The 20594-nt window shown below is 40.9% G+C and overlaps 1 protein-coding gene across 12 annotated transcripts in view; it reads left to right on the forward strand.

Annotated features, from left to right (window-relative positions):
• Nucleotides 1-20594, forward strand: part of Ptprt (protein tyrosine phosphatase receptor type T) — a 1106759-nt gene that overhangs the window by 937908 nt on the left and 148257 nt on the right. For 7 of the 12 annotated variants that reach the window (XM_085697063.2, XM_085697062.2, XM_085697068.2 and 4 more), the window contains one exon: nt 11340-11369. The exons of the other annotated variants lie outside the window; for them this stretch is intronic. In XM_085697063.2, the coding sequence (XP_085553189.2) occupies nt 11340-11369 (30 nt within the window). The remainder of the gene's footprint in view (nt 1-11339; nt 11370-20594) is intronic. 12 annotated transcript variants of the gene reach the window in all.

A 20594-nucleotide genomic window follows, 5' to 3' on the forward strand; every position in this document is an offset into this window, starting at 1 on the left:
AAAGGTCAAATAGTGATGTCAATGGAGGTTTAAATAAGATTTTTTTATGGTTTCCAAAACACTGAAATTAAAATTTAGAATTATTTTTGAATCACTCTTAACCATTCATTTTTGATTGTGGACCTATGCATAATCTGGGTATCATGAAAAGTAGACTCCAAACCCTGAGCCCTTTCCTGACACACTTGATTTCCAGAGTGTTTTTAACCAAGCTCACTGCAAAATATCCATCCTTAGTTTCTCTTTTGCTTCCGGATCTATTATATCTAGACTTCAGACTGTTCCAGAATGGATGCTCCAAGACGCATACCATGCCATTATGTAATGATGCACACTCTTTATGTCCTGAACTCCCGACAATGAGAAGCCCTCAGTGGCAACTCCTCTCTGCAGTCTGGAGTTCATTTTTCCCTTTACTTTCTTTTTCCCCCTTTTAATTTATTTTTAATGAGATCTACATTTTTCTCTGCTCCCCTCCCTGCCTCTCTCCTTTCCCCTTCAACCCTTCCCCAAGGACCCCATGCTTCCAATTTACTCAGGAGATCTTGTCTTTTTCTATTTCCCATGTAGATTAGATCTATGTAAGTCTCAGTGTCCTCACTGTTGTCTAAGTTCTCTGGGATTGTGGTTTGTAGACTGGTTTTCTTTGCTTTATGTTTAAAAACTACGTATGAGAGAGTACATGTGATACTTGTCTTTCTATGTCTGGGTTACCTTACTCAAAATAATGTTTTCTAGCTCCATCCATTTTCCTGCAAAACGTCATTATTTTTTTTTCTGCCATGTAGTACTCCGTTGTGTAAATGTACCACATTTTACTTATCCATTCTTTGGTCAAGGGACATTTAGGCTGTTTCCAGGTTCTGGCTATGCAATGTTGCTATGAACATAGTTGAGCACATGTCCTTGTGGCACGGTTGAGAATTCTTTGATTATATACCCAAAGGTGGTATTGCAGGGTCTTGAGAAAGGTTGTTTCCTAATTTTCTGAGAAATCACCACACTGATATCCAAAGGAAGTGTCAGCTTGCACACCCATCAGCAATGCAGAAGTGTTCCCTTTTCCACACAGTCTTTCCTGCATAAATTGTCATCAGTGTTTTTTATCTTGGCCATTCTTACAGGTGTAAGATGGAATCTCAGAGTTGTTTTGATTTGCATTTCTCTGATGACTAAGGATGTTGAACATTTCCTTAAGTGTCTTTCAGCCATTTTAGATTCTTTTATTGAGAGTTCTCTGTTTAGGTCTGTACTTCATTTTTTATTGGATTATGTGTTCTTTTGATGACCAATTTCTTGAGTTTTTTGTATATTTTGGAGGTTAGACCTCTGTCTGATATGGGGGTTAGTGAAGATCTTTTCCCATTTTATAGGCTGTCGTTTTTATCTTGTTGACCATGTCCTTTGTTTTACAGAAGCTTTTCAGTTTTAAGTGGTCCCATTTATCAATTGTTTCTCTCAGTGTCTGTGCTGCTGGAGTTATATTTAGGAAGTGGTCTCCTGTGCCAATGTGTTCAAGTGTATTTCCCACTTTCTCTTCTATAAGGTTCAGTGTGACTGACTTTATGTTGAGGTCTTTGATTCATTTGGACTTGAGTTTTGTGCATGGTGATAGATATGGGTCTATTTTCATTCTTCTACATGTTGATATCCAGTTATGCCAGCACCATTTGTTAAATATGCTTTCTTTTTTCCATTTGATATTTTTTACTTCTTTGTCAAAAATCAGGTGTTCAAAGGAGTGTGGATTAATATCTAGGTCTTCTATCCGGTTCCATTGGTCCTCCTGTCTGTTCTTATGCCAATACCACACTGCTTTCAGTACTGTAGCTCTGTAATAGAGTTTGAAGTCAGGGATTGTGATGCCTCCAGAAGTTCTTTTATTGTCCAGAATTGTTTTGGCTATCCTGGGTTTTTGCTTTTCCATATGAAGTTGAGTACTGTTCTTTCAAGGTCTGTGAAGAATTTTGCTGGGATTTTGATAGGCATTGCATTGAATCAGTAGATTGCTTTTAAGATTGCCATTTTTACTATGTTAATTCTCCCAACCCAAGAGCATGGGAGATATTTCAACTTTTTGGTGTCTTCTTCATTTTTTTTCTTTAAAGATTTGAAGTTCTTGTCCTACAAGTCTTCCACTTGTTTGGTTAGAGTTACTCTGAAATATTTTATGCTATTTGTGGTTATTGTGAAGGGTGTTCTTTCTCTAATTTCTTTCCCAGCCCTTTTATCATCTGTGTACAGGAGGGCTACTGATTTTTTTGAGTTAATCTTGAATCCTGCTACATTACTGAAAGTGTTTATGAGTCGTCGAAGTTCCTTGGTAGAATTTTTGGAGTCTTTAGACTGGCTCCTCCAAAGAAATAGGCAAGCAAGAGGTTGTGAGGCAGCCTACATTGTCTGTTAGCCTGATACCATAGAGCACTGGATACTTTCAAGGCAGAGTAAGATAGAAATTCCAAGTTTATTGTGCCTTAACTGGGAACATCTTGATGGTGGAAGCTGTCATTAGCCACTCCCATATAAAAACCTCTAGGCCACGCATATGCTCCCAAGTTTCACATAGTTCAGTGCTGCTTTGGAATTTGCTACCTGGCGTATGAGAATGGAGTTTGTTATACTTTCCTTTCAGTCTCTGTGAAAAAGTACACTCTAACCAAAATCAGCCTAGTCTACAGGTTACAGTCTTCACTGAGGGCAGGGCAGGAAATCAAGCAGGTTCTTGAAGGCAGACCTTTTTACCACAAAAACCACAAAAATGAAAATTTAAGCAAGCAAACAAAAACAAGAAAAATGTATGTCTAAACTAAACAAAAAGCCCACAAAACCAAAAGACATGGAGTTCATTTTGTGTTTAATAGGGCCTAGTCAAACGTTGTTCCATATGCCTACCCAAGTAATCAGAATGTCTGACGCCAACAGGAATATTCATGGTACCAAACTCATTCCAAAATTGTCACTGAAGTGTTACCAGCAACTCTGCAAATGACACTCACATACTGACCCAATTTCTTCATTTCCTGCTTAAACTCCTGGGTGTTCTAATTGCCACTGTTCTAATGATCATAATTGCCTGGATCTGTTGAGGCTTCCATTCTGCTGTTGTTTTGTTTTTATAAACAGGAAGTGGAGTTCAAAAGGGTCATATGAGTTGGCCAAGGTGCTGGGATAAGTTTAGAAATAAATCCAGACTGTGATTTCAGAGCCCAACATGCTAGTTTTCAACAGTTCTTTTTTGCAAAAAAAACAAAAAACAAAAACAAACAAACAAATAACAACAACAACAAAAAAACAAATTATAGAAACTATGAAAGAGGCTATGAAAGGTTTGGATACCACTTTCCTGCTCTTGATTTTGCTACGCTCTGGTTTTGAACTTCAGTTTCTCCAGATGAAATATTTTGACATTTTTCTTTGTCTACAAGATTCTTATCACTGTTAAACTTTTACCCCCACATTCTCCCAAATATGACTCCCGGGTGTGATGTCCGGACATGGCCTTCCTACATTCCAGTCCCAGTAGAATGGCCCAGCGACGGCCCCTTGCATGCAGCCCCTATGTCGCCTGCACTCGTTTTCCTCTGTCTTCATCACCACATAACCTAGTGCTGATTATTTTACTGATCTGGAGATGGAAGTGACCTGTGATGGTAAGGGGCTTCTCCTTCAGGCCTCTCTCACTGTATCATATGCCCTTGGACATCCGCTGGGCTTTTTCAGAGTCAATGTAGAAATCATTGTGTATCTGCCAATCAGCTCCCAATCTTCTATCTCCAGTTCATTGACAGGCACACTTTTTTTTTAATCAAGCACCTGAGGATTTATCACCATGAATTCTTCTAAGCCTACATCTTTGCATTTTGATGGTCAGGTGTCTCACTGTCCTTGGCTCTTTCCAGGGTAGAGGGTAGACCTGTAATGTGTGTGTCTCCTCACTAGCTTCTCTCGCTATTATTATATCAACCTATCCTTCCACAGTACCCAGGGTAATGTTTCAAATTTCAGTGCATTCTCTCTAGCCTGTTGTCTAAAGCATCAGTGGCTCATGGGGTGGGGTGAGGGAAATGCACAAGTTCAACTCCTTTGGAAAACTGTTTCGTGAAGTTCTGCCCCCCATGCTCCCTGTGGTATTTCAGGGCCCCTAGAATCACCCTGACTCCTGTAGTTGTGTTTGTGAGCTTCACTCCTGATCGGTGCTTGTGCCTTTTCACCACCTATAGAAAGGCCAAATTCTGGTCCCCTCTCCAGTAACCATTTCATGGCCCTACTGTATGGATGTCCTCTGCCAAGCTCCACTTTATGTTCTAATTCACCATTGTCACCTGTGTCCACACTTTATCAACTCTACTGGATTACCAACTATGTATCCTGATTCTTCTTTGACTCAAACATGCCTTGCAGAGCCTGGAAATTTCCTACAACAAACAAACAAACAAACAAAAACTGAAGGGAATATCCCAGTGAATTTAAAACAGATGAGGGCTAGCACTATCTCTTAACAAGAGAATTATTCTTCAGAATATAGATACAAATGTGAGCACCCAGCATCAATGTTAGAGCAAGTCCTAAGACATATGAGGTGAGTCTAGAGGACACTGTTTAAAAAATTCATGGCCTGTGCCATCAGATACCACATTGTTTAGAAAGAAAAGCTAAATAAAAACAAAAGAGTGAGACAATCAGAAAGCCTAAGTCCCCCTGGACCAGCTATTACAAGACATATTATTGGGTTATAGTGTGTTTAAGTACATATGTATACATATAAGTATATACACACACACACACATATATATATCCTGTATGTCAGACCAACTAAAACACAAAGAGTGTTAGAAAATTGCCCCGAATCACATGTCTCTGTGACAGTACTGTGTCTCACTTTTAAATAATACTATCTAACCTGGATGACATATAAAACGGGTCACACTAAATTGAGATGTTAAATTGTGTGGCATAATTTTAAAAGGGCCATTGAGGTAAGAAAAGAAACAGATGAAATGTGTCACCTTATACCCTCCTCACACTAAATGACTTCTTATCAACAGGCTCAGAGAAGGAACAAACCAACACACACACACACACACACACACACACACACACACACGTGCGTGTGCGCGCGCGCTTTTCTATTTATTTCATATTGAGCAGCTACCCAATCTGGAAGCTTGGAAGCCTATTTCCAGCTGCTCGCACTTAAGTCACCTGTGGATTTTGTGTCTTAATTGCCCTTCATGTTACCTCTTATTTCCCTCCCCATGATGACTGTGAAAAAAGTCCCCCAGGTCTCTTGTCTTGACTCTTGTTCTGTCTTCTGTGGCCACTGTTCCTTTCCCTTTCCGCTTTCTCTTTACAACTGCTCTGAGGATCATCCATCTAGAATAAGTATCTGTCCATATGGCTTTGTGGGTTTCCCTGTGACCTTTAGGATGGAGACAAAGTTCCTTGGCAATATCATGACATTTTTACTTTACTCCCCACCCACTCAGTTCAGGGAAGAGCTCCATGTACCTGAAAATGCCACTCACAGCCTGGCTTCTCTATGCCTCAATCCAAGCATGGCAGATTCCGCTCTACCTTATCTGCCTCCTCTCCCCACCTCCAGCGGTATGGTCCCACATCTCCCTGTTGTCATATTGACCTTCGATGAAAGCAATGCTTGGGAACATGGACTCTTGAAGGAAGACTCCCAGATACTAATACCCAGCAGCCATGCCACATAACCACTGTGTAACTCTAAGTCACTTCTTTGAACCTCACTTTCCTTGTCTGTAAAATAAGGATAAGAATGTTTCATCGGGCCAGTATGATGAGCAAATGAGGTTATCCATGTGACTCACTTAGAATAATAGCTGGTTTATCTGGTATATACCCTATTGTTTAAAAGTAACTTTTTTTAATTTTTATTTTCACTTTTTATTCTTAGGGAATTTCACTCAATGTATTTTGACCACATTCATCCTACCCTCCACTCTTCACACATCCCAAACCCCTTCGCCACTCATCCAACTTTATATTCCCTTTAAAAACAAACCCATCAGGAATAGCTGATACTGCTCATATACCCTTGGATGTGTGTCCTTCCATGGGAGCATGTTAACCCCATCAGGGACTACAGCCTTAAAGAAGACCAACTTTCCTCCCACATGTATCAACTGCCAACAGCTCCTTATCTAGGTCTTGAACTTTGTACCCATCTCCTCTCTGCACCCTGGGATTATGACTGGCTTCAGCTTTCATGTTTCTTGTGCATGCTGCATCATCTGCCATGCATTTGTTTATCCAGCTGCCCTGCCAGGCCTACTGTTTCCTTCCAGTCGTCTGCCTCCTCTTACAATCTTACAGTCCCCCTGCCCCCTCTACTGCAATGGCCTTACACTAGTATCTGGTACATAAGTGATTGTCTTCTATTTAAGTGGAAGCTATCATTATTGTCTCCTCTATAATTTTCTTGCCTGGCTTTCATATTAGACCAGGTGGGCTGGATCAGAATCTCATTTGTCTATCTATAGTACTTGGCAGAGACAGGTATATTAGTAGACTCTCAGGAAAGTTTTCTAATTAATAATTAAATGATGTTTGAGTGGATAATGAATGTGTCATTGGATGGATGGAGGGCTGAGTGAGGGGATGAACAGATGAATGGGAGGGTTAATTTCGGGGATAGATGGATAGAGGGATGAATTGTTAGGTGGGTGGGTGGATGGATGGATGGATGGATGGATGGGTAAGTTTAGGGGCTAGACAGATGGGTAAATGACCAAATGTCTGATTACATAGACAAGTTAGCACTGTTAAAATGATATAGGGCAAAGAGAAACTCTACCTGAAGTCAGTGTTGTCAGCCAGCTAAAAGGCGATTCTGTAGCATGTGATTTATTAAGTTTGGGATATTGTTTTTTCCCCCTTCCTAAGCACAGCTGTCTTTGTGTTCAGGATTTTTGGTTTCAGGCAATCTGTTATCTGCAATATCACTGTATCCTTGTAAATTCAGACCTTCAGTAAATCTTCTTCAAGGTTTAGAGAAAACACACATGTAAACTGTATTGTGGTCACAGAGCAGATATCTGTAATTTTCTAGCTTGGTTGAGGAAAGATTGCCCATTATTAGAAAACCGCTGATCACTGCCATTCCAGGAGTTTCACTGACGACAGCTCAGAGACAGCACTAGTTTTGGTGACCTCTGAGACAACTCAGAAAACAGGCAGTCTGTGTTTAAATGGGAAGAAAGAAGCATGTTGTTGGGAAGAGGTGGCCTTAGAGGAGGTGAACCTTCAATGTTGAGAACAGAAAATTCAGAGAATCAGAATACCGAACAACACCTGCTGCCTATGAGGAGGTAGCTGCCAATAGAGAGGAAGCTCAGCTAAGGACAGAAGCGTTCCAACTTCTCCACAGGTGCATAAAATCTTTGATCGGGTGAGGAATAACCTTTTAGAGCCTTGGGTTTCTCAATTAAAAGTAATAGTAGCAATGTCTACATTTTTAAGAAAATTCAAAGAGCTGCGGCATGGGGCATCATCAGGTCTGGTCCATTTTTGGTGCCCTGTTTTATGTTCTCAAGCAATGCAGTCTACACAGTTGAGAACATGACCTTTGGAGAGGTGATGCCATCAAATCTGGATACTGGTTTGTCATCTTCATCCCCATTTGCTTCAGTTTACTCTGCTGTAAAGCTAAGATGATAGTGTCTATTTCTTTGGATAGCTATAAGGAAACACACAAGCTAATCTGTGATAAGGGCATCAGACAGTATTGGTACTTAATAAGTGCTACCTATATACTTGATTTCATTTTATTATTATTGGTAACTATTTTCACTGTTCTCCGAAGTATGGATGAATTCTAATTGTTCTTATTAAATAAAAGCCTGGAGTCAGGTATTAGGGGCAGAAAGCTGAGAGATCATAGAAGCAGTGTAGCCTGCCACTAGAGAGACATTTTACCTCTACCGAATCCTCAGACCAAAAGAGCAATCCTGTCCTCAGACTGCATCCTCTCATTGCATTCTCAGGCTGACTGCTTCTGGCTGCTGCCTTCTCGGTCTGTGCTAAGCTCCTGGCTCCTCCCACTTTATCTTCTTCTCTCCGCCCAGCCATATCACTCCTGTCTCCACCTCCCTAGTGCTGGGATTAAAGGTGTGTGAGCTCTGTTTCTCTTTTAGGCAGATTCCATCTTGTATAGCCCAGGGTGGCTTTGAACTAACAGAGATCCCTCTGTCTCTGTCTCCCGAGTCCTGGGATTAAAGGTGTTTGCCACCACTCCCTGGCCTCTAGTGGCTTAACTCTTCACTCTGATCTCCAGGCAAGCTTTTATTTGTTAAAGCACAAAGAAAATATCACTATACCAAAGTATGAACATTGTCCTAATGATGAAAGAAAAAAAGGAGCAAATTTTATATTTGTAGATGGGGTGAGAGACAATCTACCTTTCATCTATTCTTAGCATATTCCAAATATAGATTAGTATTGACTAATGTTAATTTAGATTAATATAATTTTGAAAAGATATTATGTCATGTCTTATTTGGATATAATTTAAATAAAGTCATCTAATGTAAATTGCCATATAGCCATGGTTACTCTTAGGAATAGGTAGTCTTTGTTTCCAATGTCTGAGACAGAGGAATTGGAACAGGGGGCTATTTAATTACTTGTTCCAGACCATGCAGCTGTAAATGATGGTACTGGCATACTCAACCTTCTTGTAGTTCCAGGACCCAAAGCTATTTGAAGTGTCTATCGTGTGTAGCAACAACTGAGTACATGGGTCAGAAAACAAGTTTGAAGAGGGTGTGGCTCTGCTGTGTAAAATATCACAGTGAGCAAGTGAAAGAGTTGAAATTAGAACACTTGCCTCTTCTCATGTTGCCAAAAATACATAAAACGATTAGTCTAGTTCTATTGCTGTAACAAAGTGCCTGAGAGAGGGTAACTTATAAAGAAAATGCCTGTTTCATATCGTTCTGGGTAAATCTAATGGCATGCTGCCATCATCTGCTCGATTTCTGCGAAGGGTCTTCTTGCTGCACCACCACGGGGTGGGAGGGCATCATCCAGCAGGCAGACTTAGTATGTCTCCCTCTTCTCATAAAGCCACAAGGTCTGACATGATTCTCCACCCCCCACCCTAACCCTGATGCTCTTCTCTGGTCTCAGTCACCCCCAGAAAACCTCTGATAGCAGCAGCATATGAATTGGGGGTTCAAGTTGCACCATCAGCTTCCAGGGAGATGGTTAAATCATAGCAAGAAATCTTTGGATTCTGAGCTTGCTGCCTCTACAGAACAACATTTTCTGACACTGCCCCAGTCATAGGGGAAGAAGAAGAAGAAGCAGTGGCGACCTGTGTGGCTAGTGGATGGGGATTTGATGACTCGCATGAGTTTATCCAGTTTCCGTCCATCACAGACCTGAGTCTTTCCCTTTCATTCTCCAGGGTCATTATTCATTTGATCCAGGATCCTGAACAGTTTGGCTTGGGGAGTGGTGGTCAATGGGTCTTGCTATGATATAGCTAATTTTCCCCCAGCTTAGCCTACTGAGCAAGCCTGGTTTCCTTATGTTTTCTTACTACTCACCTTCCTTCTGGACTTTTAGGGTTATCAGGTTAGGCTTTGCTAGTCCTGCCTTGGAGGCTTCGGCTACTTCTAACTTGAAAGGTGGAAATCCTGAACTCTGAATAGTTGTTCACACCTTTGTGGTCCGAATATGTGTTTACACCTCTGTGGTTCTAAAGACGGAGTCTTCCTGTGACAAAAAAAAAAAAAGAAGAAGAAGAAGAAGAAGAAGAAGAAGAAGAAGAAGAAGAAGAAGAAGAAGAAGAAGAAGAAGAAGAAAAATAGTTACAATTAGTCAAATCATTCAGGAATAAAGGGAATGATTCTTGCTCACTCAGGAGGATATTTGGGAACCTGAATTTCTTAGCAATCTTTCCCATTCCTCAAATGCATCACATATTATTGTCAGTGTAGATAAAACCGATATGAAATAAAAAACCTCCCTATTTATTCTCTTACAACATAAGATAAGTTACAGCAAGGGGAATACAATGGATATGCATAAAGGTTTGTGAATGCTTAGAAGCTGAGAGCTTGTGGGGACATTAGGAAAAGCCTGAAGGCAGTGATTATTTAAGCTTCGAAAGGAAACTTAGCCATGTGAAATGTTAGATGGTATAAAATTGACACAAATCGAGGTCCCCTGGCTTTGGTGAGTAGCAAAGGACCAGAACACCCCCTTTCGTGATATCCTCCCTCCCTCTAGCCACTCTGTAGACCTCCTGGAATCCTGGAATACAGTTGGGAAATCATTAGCCATAGATGAGAACATAAAGGCAGAGTTTATTCAAGTTGGGATCTGTTGACACCTTGGGTTATGATTCTTCCTTCTCAAAAAACCTAATGATGTGAAGAATCACTATTTTTGTACTCTGCCTAGATCTTCACTTTGCGTAGGGCATAAAAGAAATGTATCTGTTCTGTGATACTCAGGGTCTCAGCTGAGATAATTTGTTGGAACTCTAGCTTGGGCTGGAAGGACTCGAAAATACTTGGTCATTTCTTTCCCTTTGTGTAATCTCGGGGCTTCTCTGTGTGATCTCTCCAGCATGGCAGCTTTGGGGAAGTTGAATTACTTACATGGACACTCAGGCATCCAATGGGGGGTCCAGCACAAAGGAATCACAGAGTTTCTTTTTCCTAAAACCCAGCTTAGAAATCCAAGAACACAATCCAAGTACATTCTACTTGTCACCTAGGGTCATTCATGACTCATTACTGGAGGCTAGATACTACACATTAGCCTGGAAATATGGATGGCTGGGGAGCTGGCAATGGTGCCGCCTGGCTGTGTCCCTGTCTTGGGCATGACCTCTTAGAGAGTAGATGTGGACGTGATCTTCTGTGAAATAGCTGAGATGACAAGTACTGTGTCTGGCGTTGCTTGGATTCTAGGAACATGGAATGTGAAAGTTTTGTAGTCTCTTTCTAGGAGGCCGCAAAAAGCTACCTCAGACTTTCAAAAGTCCGTCATTATAAGGAAGTCTGTTTTAGCTTCCCTCAAGGAAGAACTTTCAAACAGTGCAGACAACCACCAAGAACCTTGGCTTCCTCTGCACAAGGCGAGGAGTCTCTGTCCGAGGTGAGGTCCCTCTCGCTTCTTCTGCCACTAATAGTAGCTGATGTGTAAGAAGATGCTGCATCTCTTTGAGCTTAGGGTTACTAAAATGATGTGCATTTCTAAGATTCATGATTTCATATAAACCTAATTCTTCTCTGTTTGTCTTTTCTTTTTCCCCCCTTTTGGACATTTCCTTCATCTGACTGCCCATCAATATATAGAAGAAATGCTTATTCCTACTCCTATTACTTGTAAGTATCGAGCCGGTGTTAACTGCTTTGTGCTCTGTAAGAGAGGCTGTAGCATGCGTTTCCTCCTGCACCAACTGGTTGATTGTCTGTTGGCCTCTCATTTCCACTTCCGTCTAGTCATCTGTAGTCCAGAAGCTTTTATTTCGTATGGATGCTTTTACGTTTGCAAACGCGCTGTCCTTGTTCGTGTCTATGCCGTTTCTGTCATCCTGATTTTGCCCTCATACCCTTGGAGATGTGAGGGGCTAGTTCTGCTTTGTGAGTGTCAGTTTCTAACGTGCAGCACCTCAGTTCCAGAAGGAGGGAAGGTAAGACAGAATCACAGATCGCAGGAACTTCTGGGTCCCTTTGTGTCTCTTCAGGGAAGAAGTATTCTTAGGGGCTCAAGGAATAGCAAAGAGTCCAGTGGCTCTTTCCACTGTACCAGTTAGACTACAGGCAGTCCTGACTTGGTCCAAATCCAGCCTGAAGGATGACAGAAACATCCAAGGTCTTGGCTTTAAACTGAAATTCGCTGTTTGGCCTTTCACAGTAGTGATGTCACCTCATCAGTACATACGTTCACAGTGAAAGATGGCTGCTGGCTTTTACCCTTACTAAACAAAGTCATTTGTTACTAAATAGGAGCTTTGAAAAACATTGGGGTACAGGAGAGAAACTTTACAGAATAGATCCTTGCTGATAAAACATTGGAAAACCACTAAAACACTCCTATATTCCCAGTATGCATCTCCAGATTTGGAAAATGAGGTTCAAAGAGGAATATGAGAATTTATCACATATTCAGACTGCACAAAAATAAGAGTAGAGCTCAGAATGCCAGGGCTTAGTAAATGGTACCACCCTCCATTCGAGGTCTTCCCTTACCCTTGGCAAACACAGCCTTGTGAGAAAGCCTGCATCTCAATTGCCTTCAGCTGGAACTTCCACAGGTGGAGATGGAGTCAGAAGGTGGCTTCCCCACCTATTCTGCTCAGTTAGTGCCATGCTGTGGGCACAGAAGATAATACTATCACCATCATTCATGTAGGGACCAGTGTCCTCCACTTCTACTACCAAAGGTCCTAGTACACTTACTTCACCTGTTCATTCATTCAGCAAACACACATTGATTATGAACACTGCATTTCAGTTAGAATGGATGGAAAAATAGCAAGGACCTAAAGCTTCACCCTTGTGGTGCTCTTGTCTGTCTGAGAGATCAGAGTGGACAAATTATGAAATAACAATTGAAAATTAGGTGTATGCACATAGTATAGGAACACTAAGTAAGTATAAGCTCATTAATGTGGATGGTTGTACCTACCAGTGGATTTAGAGTTAGATTTACTCAATTCTGAAGAAATGAGCATTTTTATTGGTCTGAATTGCATTTGCAATGATGTATACATGTAACACTATGCAGCTGTTGTGAGGGAATGAGAAGGAGCTTTAGGGTTGACACAGTACTGGGGTCAAGTCTTACCTTAGTTATTGTACAGCCTTGAGAATGTTTCTGGACTCAGAGTCTCATTTTTCTTAATACTAAAGTGAAATTGTACTTAATCTATAAGCGAACCTTGAAGAGAGAGTGAGATGAGTTGGTAGAGTGTTTCTGCTCAGGAAATCTTAGTTTTCTTCCTACTTTGCTTCATGAAGGACAGGTTTGTGACAGTAACGATGACCCCCGGGAGCTACAGTGATCTTACAAGAGCTTTCATGGAATTGGTATTCTACAATAGGTGTAGACACACAATAACTAACACAAATTCAGTGTGCCTTGCTCAGTCTGAAGATTAGCCAGTCTATTCCATATGTCTAGACACTCTGTTCTGCACTATACCGGAAACTGTGATAGGACCAAAGAAAAGCAGGAAGAAGTATTGGAGACATGTAGGCATTCCAATACTTGTAGCTCAAGTACTGACAAACAACAGCCTTCCTGCAGCTGTGGAGATAAAGCTCTTTGCTTGTCCCTAGAACAAGAAACTCCACAATACCTAGGACATGAAACTCATGCTTATTCTGGAAAGTCTAGGCATGTGCATGGGATGTAATATTTCTGTGGTAATATTCATAAATTTATATTCATCAATCCCAAAGCACATTGCATGTCCTAGATGGTATGTCACTGTAGAAAAGTTTCTACAATATTTTGTCATCTAGAGAGATGTTGCAGGTAGTTCATCTTTTCTCTAGGGCATCGTCTTTCCTTTCTTAATCTCCAGAAAATTCTTGGCTAGAGATGAAGCCCTTAGGCACCCGAGGGCCTGATCAGACAAGACAATCATCCCAAGTAGGGAAAACTACTAGAACTTACCAGGTACCTTGTGCATGCATTAGGTTACTAAGCCCTCATCAAAGTGCAGTTTGATAGGTAAGCCATTCTAAAGTAACTCAGCATTGAACAGGAGCGAGAGTGGCTTATACTGGAAAGAGAAACATCTGAGGGAGGGAGAAATGGTTGTGAGCAAAAAAAGATAAATATGACAATAGATATATTTAGTCTGAGGAAGCTGGTAGAAGACCCAAGTAAAAACGTCCTGGGCAACCTCAGGAATTAGAGAAGTAGAATTTAGGCAAGAGGGGTGTTTGGAACCGTCCTTTGAGGATGGCAAAGGAGACTATGGGGTGGGGCAATTAAGACTAGAGAAAGATTAGGAACAAAGCAGAGAGTGAAGGTCTGAGGTTCTCAAGCTGATCATGATTAACAATCTACAGGCAGAGGTTTGGAGAGGAGGTGCAGGATCGCAGAGCAAAGAGATGATAAGAGGAAAGAGGAGAAGTCATTGGCTGTAGAAGATGCTACAGAGAATGGAGCTAGCTGTGAGGGGACAACCTGGTAATTCCAACTCCAGAAGTCACTTCTGAGATGTATGGGGTAAATGGTGGACATGAAGGAGGCTGAAGATGCTAGAGGTGGGGAGGCCATGGAAAGTGAGGTCTAGAGGCAAGTTGTTTAGAGGCAAGGGTTGACAGAAAGAAAATGGGTCAGCAAGATGGCTCACTAGGGTGAAGTCCTCACTCACGAGTCTGAGAACCCAAGATTGTTGCCCAGAACCCACAGTGGAAGGAGAGAACCCACTCCTAAATTTGTCCTCTGACCTCTATATGCGTGCTATAGTATGCACATGTTTGCACTCTCACATACACATAAATAAAAGTTAAGAAAATATCAAAAAAGGATGAAAGACAATGATGGTCTCCATGGTCCACGAATATGAAAGCCTTCCTCTAAGTATCAGGGTAGATTCTGAGTGAAAACCTTCATACTCAGGGCAGAGACCCGCAATCCTAGCAGTAGGAAGAGATTGTGGCAAATGCAGCATCTAAGACACCAGACTAATGCTCTGAATTAGAACTTGCACCATGACAATGTCCTTTTCTAGATAGTGTTCATATTAAACCTTAAGAAGCAATGAATAAACCAGAAGTCCAGTTATCCCCTCCATAACAGATAAAAGCAAAAATGATGATACTCATATCATAGAAATCTAGAACACACTCTCTCTAAAGTCCCCCAGATAGCCCATAAAAACAAAATCCCTAGCATGGTTAATCTAACCTAACCTTTAAAATGAAGCCAATGCTAATGGACTCAACAAATATTAGTGAAGTGCCTACTGTGTACCAGGCTCCGGTCAAGGTTCTAGGAATTTAGGAGTAAATACAAAGAAATAAATAGGAAGAAAGAAAGAAAGAAAGAAAGAAAGAAAGAAAGAAAGAAAGAAAGAAAGAAAGAAAGAATAAGAAGAAGAAGAAGAAGAAGAAGAAGAAGAAGAAGAAGAAGAAGAAGAAGAAGAAGAAGAAGAAGAAGAAGAAGGAAGGAAGGAAGGAAGGAGTTCACCAATGTATAAATGTTTAGTAGGAGGGAGAGAAAAATAGCATATATCATAAAAATGGGATGAATAAAAGCTAAGACAGAAATAAATAAAATAAAGGCACATGATAATATGCAGAGTGTAAGAAATAGAAGAATTTCTCTATCCTCAAAGCCACACAGCCTTCAAATATTCACCCTCATTGAAAAGATATGCAAATAAGATTAAAGTCCACAAGCTTTCTAGAAGGGACCAAATAGTAAAATCTTTGACTTTCTGAGTAAAGCAATCATAGACAATGTGTTCATGAATGAGTATGACTCTCTTTCAATAAAAACCATTAATATAAAATCAAAGTATCAGGCTACTGGGCCATAGTTTACCTGATCCTAGGCTTCTGAGAGTAGGAGAGGATGAGGTCACCCTGCTTTTTTTTTTAGTTCCTAATATGTGCAATGTCCTACAGTTGGTGTTGACCATGCCAAGGTAAATTTAGAACACTCTCTACCAACTAACAAAGGATAGAAATGAAAGAAACTTCCAGTTGCTCCCCTACTGTGTGTCCAGCATATCTAATGTTTAGAATAAGCCTTATAAGATATCAGACACTCTGTTGGCTTTATTTTGATATCAGAACTCAGGCTTGAAGATGTGTTTACAACCCATAGATGAAAAGCAAAGTAATCAGGCTAGAATTCGAACTCAGGCCCACATGAACTCTAAGCTCTAACCATTCTTCTCACCAAACCACATTCTTAGACAGATAGAATTCTATCGTAGGGAGCCTTTGCCCAGGATCCAAATTCAAATCTAGTTACATAGAAAGCCTTTGAAGAGAGCGACCAAGATAAAGAAAGTGACAATATAAGCAGGATTGGAATTTGGAGACCCAGAGACACAGAAGAATTTAGGATATCACACAAACACACACTCTGTGCAACACACACACACACACACACACACAGGGGAGAGAGGGGAGAGAGAGAGAGAGAAAGAGAGAGAGAGAGAAAGAGAGAGAGAGAGAGAATTGAGATGTCATACCTATATCAGAATTCCTGGCCTTCCTCTCCTACTTCTACTGGTTTTTACCTTAAACAATCAGGGGACCACAGTGAGACTTCATCTGCAGGATGACGATGTGACAGTGACTTCCCAACATAATGAAAAAGTATATATGTACTGTCAAGAGATAATCAAAGTCAGTAGGCATTTTATAAACGGAAGCTCTTTTTCCTTCCATTCTAAGCTGACATAAATGCTCTGTGGGATTCTTGTTTGCCTTCCTATATTAAGGCAGTTCTCAGCAACTTTAGCTGTTCACTGTTTGCCTTTGGATAGGATATTAAGACCTGGCATGTGTCCACAGGTTAATTTACCTCAGAGTATGTGATAGGCACAGTAATTATTCTGAACAGAGGCATTTTAGTCAAGTAAGTCTTTTTAAAAAATCACTGAGAATTTACCCACTGTGGTGGTCAAGAGAGAGCAGTTACCTAGATTACTAAGTCTTGGATATGTGCATTGTGTGAATGTCACAAAGGTGGGAGACGTCTGCCTGGTTGGCTTGTCTCAGCTACTATGTGGGGCTCCTGGAATTTTCTTATATATTTTCTGTCCCCCTCAATTTCAGGGAATCCAAGTGCTGTATCTTTTGCAAGGTCTGCATCAAGGACTGCCTCCTCTAAAAAGCCTTCCCTGATTATCTGAACCTGCAGGAACACGCTTGCACTTCACTCCTCTCTACTCCCTCTGCACTGGCTCTGGATCAGGAGCAGGGCATAGGCATCTTCAGCTTGTCTCTGTGTTGTGATGGGGTTATCTCTGTGCTATCTGGTCCCTCTGGTACACACACTGAACCCCAGTACCCGTTTGTGGAAGTAATAAACAAGGCAAAATCAAACAATGGAACAGCTAAAGTTAAAATAAAAATGGCATCGTTTTTTATTATCATAGAACCTATACTTTCCTTCTTTTTCTAACTCTAAGGCAAGCGTGTTCTTAAGTTTGCAGCGGTGTGGGTTAGATATGTGACTTCATTTATCTGAGCCTTGGTTTCTCAATATGTAAACAGCATTTTAAAACACATGCCTTAAGGTGTCTTGTAAAGAGTCAATGGATAAAATGTTTGAAAAATGCCTAGCTCTTGGTAGGGCCTTAAATGAGACAAAAGAGGCCAAGTTCTTCTCCGTGATGCCTATTGCTGTCCACACTCCACCTATTACCAACCAGGTATCCTTGCCACAATATATTTAAGGAGGCATTTACAAATGATTATATCAAGAGATGCTCAAAAATCATTTTCTGTAATTCATCGGTCCTTTTGAATTAAGACAAGGGAAAAAAATGGGGCTAGAAGAAAGCCATTCCAGACAATCAATACCAATTATCCTGAGCTGACAGAAAATATGTTGACAAGTGAATAGCCAGGGCATAATCACAGTCTAAGGTCAAACCATCCCGAAGGAGGGTGGTCTCCTCCAAGGCATTATCATGTAGGCAAGACAAAATCAGTACTATCCTTGTGGATTCATAGGCCCCACAGCAGATAGCCTCAGTCTCTTTGAAACAATAGCCTGAGGTCTGGATTATGGGTGAGGAATGTCGACAGCTGAACCCAGGGCCTTGCACATGCTGGGCAAGGACATTGCCACCGAGTTTCTTTCACCTTCCTATCACTTTTCTTAATTTTATGACAGGGTCTTGTTAAGTTGTTAGAGCTGACTTTACACATGCAATCCTCCTGTCTCAGTCTCAAGAATGGTTGGAATTATAGCCCTATGACACTAAATCCTCGAGTTTATATGATTAAAAAAAAGCTTTCTTAGTTAGGATTTCTGTTGATGTGAAAAGACACCATGAACATGGCAACTCATGCAAGTGAAACATTTAATTGTGGTGGCTCACTTATAGTTTCAGAGACTCGTTCCATTATCATCATGACGGGAGCATGGTGGTGTGGAAGCAGATGTGGTACTGCAGAGGTATATGAACATTCTACATTCTACATCTTGTAGGCAACAGGAAGTCAACTGAGACACTGGACAGTATCCTGAGCATAGGAAACCTCAAAATCCACCCCCAGAGTGGCACACTTCCTCCAACAAGGCCATACCTCCTAAGAGTACCACTCTCTATGAGATTATGGGAGACAATTACATTCAAAATACCACATTCCACTTCCTGGCCTCCATAAACTTGTAACAATATCATAATGCAAAATTAACTTAGTCCAACTTTGAAATTACCCATAGTCTAATTGCAGTCTCAATAATATTTGAAAATCCAAATTCAAAGTCTCCTCTGAGGGTTATACAATCTCTTAATTATAATCCCCTATAAAATCAAAATAAAAGACAGATCAGAGACTTCCAACAAATAATTGCACAGGATATACATTACTGTTGCAAAATGTAGAGAAGGGAGCATAGTGACCAAAGCAAACCCAAAAACCAGCTGGGCAACCTCCACACTCTGCATCTCCACTTCTGATGTCAAAACACTCTTCAGATTCCCAGCTCCTTTTGGCTTTGTTGACTGCAGCACACCTCTCTCTCTCTCTCTCTCTCTCTCTCTCTCTCTCTCTCTCTCTCTCTCTCTCTCTCTTTCCATGCCTTGTTAGCAGATTTCCTCAGCAGGTATCCCATGACGCTGGCACCTCTAACATCTTGGGTTCTTGAAGGCAATCCAGGCTTCAACTTCATAGCTTCATGCAATGACCTCTCTAAGCCTCTGTTTAGGAACATCCCTGACACATGCCTGAGCTCAGTGACTTTTTTTTTAGATGTGGAGACAAATTTTATAACTCATTTCTTCTATCCTTAACTCTAAAGCCAGAACCACATGGCTGAAGTTGCCAAGTTCTGCTGCATACTGGGGCGGGAACATGGACCCCCTCATTCAATTACATCTTCATTAGCTCTCTGTCCCTCAGTGCCTATGCTTGACTGTCCTGAAACTTTCTCTGTAGACCAGGCTGGCCTCAAATTCAAAAATTTGCCAGCTTCCATCCTCCCAGTGCTGGAATTAAAGGTGTGCCCCACCTCAGCTGGCTCTAAACTTTTCTTTAGTTTCTTTACACAAGTTGAAGATTTAGCTGGGTATAATCTTACCCTGAGGTCTCCACTCCTTAAATTCCATTTTTTTAATCCCTTTATCTCCTTGAACACAGGATTTAGCTCCATTCCACTTCCTGGTGCTCTTTTGCTTTTCAAAATTTACTTTTTGTAATTTACTCTGCTCGGCTTGTTCCTTTTTATTACAAATCTTCAGTAGAATTACCACTAATAGCCACACTTCAGAGTCTATACTAGGCGTTGTTGAGATTTCTTCTGCCAACAGAATTAGTCCAAACCTCTTCACTTTAGATTCAGGCAGACTCCTTGAACAGGGACAAAAAGCAGCCACTTTCTTCACCAAAATATCATAAGATCAGTCTCTAGACAACATACTAATGTTCTTCTTCTCTGAAACCTCTTGATCAGATCATCAAATCACACTCAGCACCACTGTATCCATGCTCCTACTACTATGACCCATTAAGCATTCTTATAAAGCATTTCACTGCTTTCTTAACCCAAATTCCCAGAGTCCTTATTACCCCAAAGAAAACATGGTCAGCCTATCACAGCAATACCCAAGTATCTCATACCAATTTCTGTCTTAGTTAGGGTTTCTATTGCTATGAAGAGACACCATAACCATGGCAACTCTTATAAAGAAAACTTTTCATTGGGATGGCTAACTTACAGTTTCAGAGGTTCAGCCCATTATCATCATGATGGGGAGCTGGAGGAGAAGCTGCAGGTACTACATCTTGCAGGGAACAGGGAGTCGATTGAAATGCTGGAAACACACTTCCTCCAACAAGACCATACCCACTCAAACAAAGCCATACCTCTTAATAGTGCCACTCCCTATTTAAGGGGGGCAATTACATTCAAACTACCACAGCATCTTGGGTTAGTATTTTGTGTGATGACTTGAGAAAACTCTCCTGAGATCTTCAACTCGCAGATGAATGTGTCCCTTCCATTGTACTGGACCTTTTTCCTGCAGCATTCTTACTAAAATACCCCCATTTTGTGTATCTACAAAGTTCTAATATATTTAACAAGAAGCATCGTTCTCTTATTGGGGCCTTGTCCAGTTTACACAGATCATATTTGTACACCGGGCTCACATCTTTATGTCACCCATCTCTCATTCATTCACATATTAGCTCATTCATGATCATCTTAGGTCAGACTATGCTTGAAAAAGCTGCATGCCCATCTCCTACTATACAGTGGCTATCATTACCCATTTTCATTACCTACAATTAGCTCAATAAGCAGAGCAATTCAGGCATCATAATGAGTGGGTATCTGTGGTGGATATCCCTCCATGTTTGCTTTATCTCTATTGAGCTATATTATTTCATTCTGTG

Source organism: Myodes glareolus, chromosome 10 (genome assembly GCF_982192425.1).
Source record: "Myodes glareolus chromosome 10, mMyoGla1.1, whole genome shotgun sequence".
NCBI classification, from domain to species: Eukaryota; Metazoa; Chordata; class Mammalia; order Rodentia; family Cricetidae; genus Myodes; species Myodes glareolus.